The sequence below is a fragment of the Oncorhynchus gorbuscha genome, linkage group LG01, assembly GCF_021184085.1.
Source record: "Oncorhynchus gorbuscha isolate QuinsamMale2020 ecotype Even-year linkage group LG01, OgorEven_v1.0, whole genome shotgun sequence".
Lineage (NCBI taxonomy): Eukaryota > Metazoa > Chordata > Actinopteri > Salmoniformes > Salmonidae > Oncorhynchus > Oncorhynchus gorbuscha.
Window position 1 is genome coordinate 93,492,831 of NC_060173.1, and position 9,215 is coordinate 93,502,045.

At 44.0% G+C, this 9,215-nt stretch overlaps 1 protein-coding gene across 2 annotated transcripts; it reads left to right on the forward strand.

The window, feature by feature from the left end:
- Window positions 1-5,773: 5,773 nt before the first annotated feature.
- On the forward strand, window positions 5,774-8,406 carry LOC124025096 (complement C1q-like protein 2). 2 transcript variants are annotated; one of them, XM_046338795.1, is made up of 3 exons: window positions 5,774-6,743; window positions 7,251-7,390; window positions 8,138-8,406. In XM_046338795.1, exons 1-3 carry the CDS (start codon window positions 6,135-6,137, stop codon window positions 8,232-8,234), a joined length of 846 nt encoding a protein of 281 aa, XP_046194751.1. In that variant the 5' UTR covers window positions 5,774-6,134; the 3' UTR covers window positions 8,235-8,406. The 2 variants fall into 2 exon arrangements, with proteins under 2 accessions (XP_046194751.1, XP_046194780.1); XM_046338824.1 differs by lacking the exon at window positions 8,138-8,406 and having other exon boundaries at window positions 7,251-7,826.
- The last annotated feature ends 809 nt before the right edge of the window (window positions 8,407-9,215 follow it).

The window sequence follows — 9,215 nt, forward strand, 5'->3', positions numbered from 1 at the left end:
GTCCTCATGACTTGCACTGGGTATCTATTATGAGACCTGAGCATGCAACACTAACCCACATGTCTCTGAGTCAGCTTCTGCATCTCATTCTAGCCACAACAGAGCCCAGGAACTGGGTCAGAATCACAATACAGGCTCCAAGGCCTACAATGGACTAAGCGATAATGTGACACACCTATAGTCAGAGTCATACACACTCTGTGGGTCAAACTGGACAAAACAACAATCATACAACACTGACCGTCTTTAATAAGAACTCTACAATGACGAATCAGGAAACAGACCAATATCAGACCAATAGCGTCTGTAATTTGGCCATGACTCTGTTATAGCCAGACAGAACAACAGAGAAGTTTTATATTACCACAGCAGACAACCAACCCTGGGTCTCAAACCAGAGAGATTAAACTGGTCCTTTAGCTAGAGCAGGGATGGGCAACTGGTGGCCCAAGGCCCTCGGATCAATTTCCCTCCAAAAATGTTGGAACTCAGTTCGGGCCTCAACTTATTGTTGCAAGGGGGGAAGCAACTGTGGCTCCTCAGGATGAGTTCTGTTCTGTTTTTTTTGTGGCCCCCACCCCTATCAAAGTTGAGCTAGAGGTGTGCATATCCAATGCTCTCTCGTATTTCTATATCTTTCTTTCTCTCTCTCTCTCTCTCTCTCTTTTTTTTCTCTCTCACTCTCTCTTTTAAAACTCTCCTCTCCTGTCATTTTGTTCTGTCCCGCCTAGATGTTTCCAGTATGATGTAGTGCTGACGTGAGGAGAGGGGAGGCAGATGTGATTCAGGTGGATTTGATTTACATTCCTTTCAATTGATCTTCCTCAGAGTTATCTCCAATGTTAACTACTACAGACAAATCCATGCTGGGAGACTGGAGCAGAATAGAATAATACAAAACCTTGCCTGAAGAGGATTGGAGTACAACTCTGACAAGAGCTGACACAAAGAGAGCTCCAACCAATGAAATGCTGATGCAGTAGAACAATTACAGGAACAAAAAACATACAGGCATGAAGAGACGGCAAATACTGACCCAGAACAAAACAAATACTGACCCAGAACAAAACAAATACTGACCCAGAACAAAACAAATACTGACCCAGAACAAAACAAATACTGACCCAGAACAAAACAAATACTGACCCAGATCAAAACAAATACTGACCCAGAACAAAACTAATATGCACCAGAACAAACATCAGCTCAAAGCAATGGAAAGACTAAATGTTCCTTCAAACTTTACAAAATATATACCTGAACATGGTTTAGGGTGAAATAAGAATGATCTGAAACCAGATTAGACAGGGATGAACTACAGCTTTCGTTTATTTTTCAAGGTAGAGAAGAACATCCAGTGCATAAATACATTTATAATAGTATTGTATCCAATATAAATAACCCCTCATCTCACATTGACCTTCAAATCTCTTCTATCGTGATGGAATAAAAATAGGCTTCATGTTTGACGTAACTGAGCTTCTCAACCGCCAAGCTCATGAATTTATGATCGTTGTTTCCATTTCATATTTACATGGCAGAGGCATTTCTCTTGATCTTATCCTCCAATGGGAGGTGGAGGAACCGGGTTAAAGGGTACAATTGCAAATCCCCTTTTCTCTGGCAAGGTTGTAAAGCTATCGAGAGCCGAACAGAGAAGATTGTTTGAGGAGGCTTGTTTTTAAATGTATTTTCCTTTCTCTTGTTTCATGCAGCAGCTCACATACTGGTCTGTGTTCTTCACCATGTCCCCATGTCTTATAGTCTCAACATTCAACATTAATTGAGCTTATTCACTCACTTTCTCCTCTTGTGACTCTGCACACATTTATAATGGCAATATATTGGTGTGTCATTTGCTTGAACATAGAACTGGAACATGGAAATACATGAATTTCTCTTCAGCTAAAGGGGACAAACACTGTTCACTTGTAGGCTGAATAATATGGAACAGAGATGTTGGCTGGTAGCAGGTTCCATGTTGACCCTGGGTAGTGGCAGTTCAGAGTGACATGCCAAACATGTCTGTCTTTGGTGATGATACACAGTGTGACATGCCAGGTTGATGTGCATGTTATGTGTTAGAAAGGATTACAAGCAAGCACAGCCAGTGTATTCAGCAGGACACTGGGTATACAAAATATTAGTTCAGAAAAAGGTGAATTGAAACGACGCTTCATCGGGTCTCACACTGGTCATGTTTGAGACGTTCATGTAAAGTCTATTTAATTACATCACAATTGTCTATGGAAAAACACTTTGGAGTGCCTTTGAGTGAACTGTAATGGGCCCTGTGTTAGTGGCTGATTGTGCTGTTCATCATTAGGGAGGTGTTTGGGGAGAACCTGTGGTTGTGGTTCTCTGGGCAGGGTTACAGCTGAGCACACAGATTGAGAACCACAGAGCCTCATGGTCCTGGCTGTATGCAAGCCTGCCCCTGTATTTATTCATGAATATCTTAGATGCTCCACAAACAATTTAATTAAAATAGAAACATTGTTCCTAAGATCCATTAATTACACAGATCACCAGTGTGCTGGGAGTTTTTTCCTTTTTATATATTATTATAAAAATGTTTGTGACTTTTAGAACTGGGATGATAAACATAAAAAGATCCACTCCGGCCAAACCGTCCACTTGTCATGGACATTTTGCTGATATCGTTCATTACGATAAATAATCGTTCTATTTATCACTATCGTAAAAATTCTGTCAATTTAGCGTGATATGGATTTCTGTCCATATTGCCCAGCTCTAGTGCCTCTAAACAACCTTATGAACTTTATTAGCAAATGCTACAGCTGAAGATTTGATCAGTACATCAAGCACAAAGTCCATGTCTGCTTCGACCAATCACCCCTCAGGGCAGCTTCAAGAGAACAGTGTGATAGGTGGAGACAGTTTGACTGGGCTATGCTGTGCTCCCACAGCAGTGTGTGGAGATGTCACAGGCAGTGGCACGGTGTTAGTGTGACACAGAGCTGGCAACTTGTTCGCTCGTGACCTGGAGGTCTGTTGAATTCAAGGAGGTTGCCAAGTGGCTTAGTGTAGTGGTGTAGGGCAGCCCCTGCCTGGAGTCCTGTGCTGCACTGAGACACGTTGTGTGCTATAAATGGCAGACTGACACTAGAGTGGCGTAAGAGACTGTTTACATGTATTTTTACTGCAGAAAATGAGTCATGATACAGACGTGAATCATTGCAAAGTCTAGAGAGAGCCATGGTGATTTCTGTTTACACTGTATGTGTCTATGTTTGTGTGACTTGTATTAGCGCCCCCCAAGTGAATGCCAAGGCTGTGGGCTAACACTCTTGTGGCATGAAGACAGCCCGGTTCAAACCCAGTCAGTCACACTATCTTTGATTTCACCTTCAGCTGTCCTCAGCAAGGCCTGTGTGTATATTCTCCATGTTGGGTGTTTGTTAGTCATCCAGCCTTCACATGTGATCCCACAGCCTCCAGAGCCTCAGACGCAAAACACTTAGAGCTGTTTAGTGCTGTGTTGCGTAGTTATCTTTCCCCAGCGCTATGAGCTCTTGGAACAACACAGTTTTGAGTGTCTCCCAATCTGACAGGAAGTCTGTTGTTCATTTAGTCTGTTGTGAGAGATTTTAGACATGACAAGAAGAAAGAGAGAGAAATATCTACTCCCACTATCAGACAGCTTAAAAAGTTTCATTGCTCTCTTTGTATCACATTAGTAGTACACAGTGGTGACATATTCATTCATAGGAGTAAAAGGTCTTGGTAAACAGTCTCGTTATAGAGCCCAAGTGTAGATGCCTCTCAGACTCGGGACAGTGAACTATATTTAGGACATCACTGGCGGTGAGTAAAACACATCCACATGAGCAATGACAGACAGACAGACAGACAGACAGACAGACAGACAGACAGACAGACAGACAGACAGACAGACAGACAGACAGACAGACAGACAGACAGACAGACAGACAGACAGACAGACAGACAGACAGACAGACAGACAGACAGACAGACAGACAGACAGACAGACAGACAGACAGACAGACAGACAGACAGACAGACAGACAGACAGACACAGACAGACCCACCCACCCACCCACCCACCCACCCACCCACCCAACCCACAAATAACACGTGCAGTAATGAAAGCCTTCTTGCAGTAATTGGAGTATGGAGGATACTTCCTTTGAACAGTCCCCCTTCATCCTCCTGTTCATGGACAATGACTTCTACAGTATCTGATGATTTATGTTCCCTGTCTTAGGAGTCTCTCCTCTCTTCTACAGTAGAGGTGAGGTAAAAAGACGCTGCTGCTTCCACATCCCATTAGCCTTGCCTTATAACCCCAATAGGGAGAAAAGCAGGTTGTACCAAACTGTCTATGATGTAAACTGAAACCTTTTGAATATGCATGTAGATTCAAACCAGGCCATCAAAGGCACTACTGATGAAAAGCCTGATAGGCCTGGTAATGTTAGAATGTGCCATGTAACCGACAAGCACACCCTGACAATACTCTAATGACTGTGTATTACATCACACTGATAAAACTAGTGAAGAGCTCAGAGTTTGTGCAGAGAAACTTTCTCAAAATCCAGGAGAAGGATGAAGGATGCTAATCACAAAGTGTAATGACTTCATTACCTCCCCCAGGGGGCGTCACTTGGGGGAGGGTGTGACACTGCAGGCTCCCTGCCGCTTCCTGTTCCTTCCTGTGTTTGTGAGAAACTCATCAGCAAGGATGAGGGGGAATAAACACTGGCGCCTTGTTAGCCGCTAGCTTAGCCTGCTGAGACAGGGGTGTGAGAAGTTAAACCCCGGATCTAGGAGATAAGGATTAGCTGAGCCCAACAACAGAAGGGAAGCCAGAGCTCTGCACCAGATTACAGTGGAGAGTTCCAGCCAGCAGCAAGGGGGGGTGCCACTTTGCAGCCCTCATGTATGAGCTTCAGGCTACAAATGGCATGCAGGCCCACTTGTATTTAGTGGTATACTTTGTTTTGCCAGTGTAATGGAAGTGGTCCTTTTACACTGTTGCAATGCTCTTGTGATGAGTACTGTAACATAGCCTGACACCTAAAGACTTCAGTTAGCCTCCCAAGCAAATGTTTGGGCTTTAGCTCAGCGGGTTATCACAATGACAGTGTAATAAGACCCCCAAGAGACCAAGGTTCAGACCCAGAAAATTAGTCTCAAAGCTACCCCAAAGTTGATGTCTTTGACCAGTCTACCCAGAGAGTACTCCTATCTCAGACCTAGCTCAGCTTTTTGACACCAAAACCCCTGTTGTGGATAAACTAAGACTAGGTGTTCAACATTACATGAAAAAATCAGCACAGGGCACTGAATTGTTTCAGCCTTGGCTTTATGGTAAAGATTAGGCTACAGTGTCATTGTGGAATCCAGACATCCTATATGGCTCTTGATGTGGATTCTTTTCTCCAGTGATATTTGATTGTTCTTTGGAATGTGTATCTTCCTCACGTTGAATGTAGGGGACCATTTCGGACATTTTAACAGAATAATGTAATTTCACAGGACACAATAACACAAACGTGCACTTATATTTATTCCCTCAAATATGCCGAAATATAGGTGAGACAACTCGCTGTCAACATTTCCATAATGGGGTTTACGTGTTAGTGATGCTCTCTGATCCAATATTTTCCTCGAAGGTGCAGGGGATTTATAATTCATACATAAAGATGGCATGATTATTGTTGCAGTATTAATCCAAATGCAACAGGCTTTGCCCTCACTTGTTACGTCAGCACCGCTCTAGTCCCCTCGGTTGTTGCAGACTGGCAGAAATCGCTCGAAGCTTTCTCTGTTCAGCTCCGAGATCCAGCGCGTGTGCAGCCATGCCAAAACGAATACTGCCCCTGTCAATTTTGTGAAGTTCAGTGATACTGGCACACCGCTCCAAGGTGAACTACGCTTAATTAAGGTTACAACATATTTGTTGTTTTAATTTTTTTCTAACCCTGGAATAAAGTGATTCCTTTTTGGTGCACTCGCTTTTTCTGCAGAGAATTTTAGCGCACTCGCAACCTTTCACCATTGCTTCCCAAAGGAAAACTGACTTTTTAGCGCTTGTTTCTCGGACTCTCCAGAGGAAGCGTGTCGTTGCTCCTGTGGTTGGCATCGTCATGGTGTTAGCTCTTATCATAGCGATACCGCTTCTAGTCCAAGCGTCCAAGACAGACGCGCACTACGAGATGATGGGCACCTGTCGGATGATATGTGATCCATACAACCCCAAACCCAGCGCCAATGCTCTGGAAGTCATGCAGGACCTGAGCGTCATACCACCCCCGGCGTTCTCGCATGGGACTAAAGGCGAGCCGGGTCGGCCAGGGAAACCCGGACCGAGAGGTCCGCCCGGCGAACCGGGTCCACCAGGTCCAAGAGGACCGCCGGGGGATAGGGGGGACTCGGGGAAACCGGGATATCCCGGGCATGCCACTGGAGAGACGGCGGAGGGGACTGTGAGCAGTGACAGGACCGAAAATGCCGAGGGCCTAGAGTCCGCAATTGGCGGCACAAAAATAGCCTTTTACGTGGGTCTGAAAAACCCCCACGAGGGATACGAGGTGCTAAGGTTCGATGACGTGGTAACAAATCTAGGGAACCATTACGACCCGTCTACCGGCAAGTTCACGTGCCAAGTGTCCGGGATATACTACTTTACATACCATGTATTAATGCGCGGGGGCGACGGGACAAGCATGTGGGCAGATTTGTGCAGAAACGGACAGGTATGCTATACCTGATATTACGCAATGATATTTTAAAAGTGATTATACTACTGTACACCTCTGAAGTTGAGGGAGAGCAGACACTTTCAGTGTGCATTGCCCCAGATCAATATTTGATGTATTAAGCGTTTATCTCGCGTAAACGGCATCTGCTCTATGCGCTTAATCTAACACCGTGAGGTCAGTAGGTTCATTAATATGCTCGGCTCGTGCCACTTTATTTGTCAGCAAAGACAAACTAATCGTTAGGTGGGTTTAAGAATGGCTTTGTTGTTTACTGTAGCGGTCAGCCCTACACTGGTCAACTACCTGGAGCGTTTTGAGCTGTGTCAGTGTCTACACATTGCCAACATAAACAAACAAGACAGCCATTATTCGTTTGGTAGGTTCAAAGTGGTGTATCTATAATGTTTTAGCATTGGGTCAGGGTGGGGACGAGTTGTTCGATAGCCTATTAAGTAATGATGCAAAGTCCTTCACTACTTTAATCATTTGTCTTATCCGCAGGTCCGCGCCAGTGCGATAGCCCAGGACGCAGACCAGAACTATGACTATGCCAGCAACAGTGTAGTGCTTCACCTAGACTCCGGGGACGAGATCTACATCAAGCTGGACGGAGGAAAGGCGCATGGGGGAAACAACAACAAGTACAGCACTTTTTCCGGTTTCATTTTGTATCCAGACTAAACCGCTTCCCAGACATGCAGGGATGTGAACTCTACTATCATTTATTAGACTCTATCATAACTAGAGCAAGTTGCCCATTGTCTGGGCGCCACTGTAAGCGGCTGTGTGTCATCTGTTTGCATTTGGGGGGTTTGGGGCGCCAAGACTTGCCAACCGCTCAAATACAGACGACATTTCCGTGTGATGTGATATTTTGTTGCTTGAACGTCTGTCTGTGTTTCCACTCAAGATATAGCCTTCTAAGATATTTATGTATCAAAAATAAGCAACAAAGATCTAAATAAGGAGTAAGATGTCATATTTATTGGTCCACCAAGGACCGAATGTTACAACATGTTTTGTCTTAGTAGCTTATTCCATTACAGTAAGTATTTCAATAAATTATGTTTTCTATTATATCCGTTTATTTGTGACATTTTTTGCCATGTTTAAGATCACATTCTTTCTTCAAATAGATTGTGGATTAGATATATCATTTGAACCATACATGAACCATTCCAATAGATGTATCCTAGACTTCTCTGCCTAATAGGCCTACATTTTTTTAAAGGACCTCAGAATGCCATTGTGCTGCGTTTGTCTGACTCTGTCGTGAAGAGCGTTGTTCTTTGTTTGGATCCGTCCTCCACCTCACATTAGAACTAACAGGCTGTTCCAGCCAGGGGAATCTCTGTTATTGTCTCACTCCTCCTTCATTCTCCATTTAGGGGTGTTACTGCCGGTGTCACTGCCGGTGTCTGTGGTGTGGACGGTTGGAGATGGATGTCTTACTGGGAACAGCGGCCTGCATTACCTCGACACTGATCTATCCACGCCCCGGCAATATTGGCGGGACGTTGGAGTAAGCACCTCATGTTCTACGAGGATGTACCATTAAATAAGTCAACAGCTTAGAAATTAAACTCCACTATGGTACCAGTCCATGCTAAACAGTTATCACAAAATACCTGATGCTCAAGGGACGCCACCTGCATGTTAAGCCTATATTAAGATATTTCTAGCATGCCTCCTCACTCCCACTGGGTAAACATTTGTCATTCAATCAAGCATCTTGTTTTATTCTGTGCATGCACTTGGCATTTAATGCCGTTGTTGTTTGCGCAAACACTTTTTAATATGTTTATGCGTGTTCTTCATGCGTTTTAGTAGAAGGCTGATTAGATATTGTTAAGGATTAAGATCCACTGGCTAATGTTAATGTTGTGTAAAAAACGTGCGCCGCACTATGGGATTACCAATCACGGCCGGTTGTGATACATCCTGGATTCGAACCAGGGTGTCTGTAGTGACGCCTTTAGCACTGAGATGCAGTGCCTTAGATCGCTTGGGAGCCCATTTTTTGCGTTTAAATAATATATAAGCTGATAAAAATAGTTTTATAGGCATACTGATTTCCGAAGTCAAGCTGGTGCATTTGTTCATTCAAGTTGCTGCGTTAGAGGGCTTCAGCACTTAGGACAGCAACCACCACGGCGCCAGTCTGTTCAGCACCATGGACAGCGTGGGTTAGGCAAAGGCGAATATATTTTCCTCTTACCACTAGGGGGCGCAATGTGACCTTGTCTCTGAACTGTGAAATAATTGCAGAAGAAAACTAGAGTAATATATTCCAGGAAATGCTTAAACAAAAAACAACAACGGAATTTTGGTTTTCTTGTTTTCATGATGGAGAACAATTGTAAAAAGAGAAGTTGGGGAGTTAATATAGGAACTGAGAGTGCTAAATTGCAGAGTAGTCCAATTGTCACGGATTCAGTGTGTTCTTTCAAAGGCCATATTGTACTA

Bases quoted from the DNA above. Each gene is read 5' to 3' on its own strand.
- LOC124025096 (XM_046338795.1), top strand. From the start codon at position 6,135: ATGGTGTTAGCTCTTATCATAGCGATACCGCTTCTAGTCCAAGCGTCC. The intron at 6,744-7,250 runs GTATGCTATACC...TCTTATCCGCAG, and splicing joins ATTTGTGCAGAAACGGACAG to GTCCGCGCCAGTGCGATAGC. The intron at 7,391-8,137 runs GTACAGCACTTT...TTCTCCATTTAG, and splicing joins CATGGGGGAAACAACAACAA to GGGTGTTACTGCCGGTGTCA.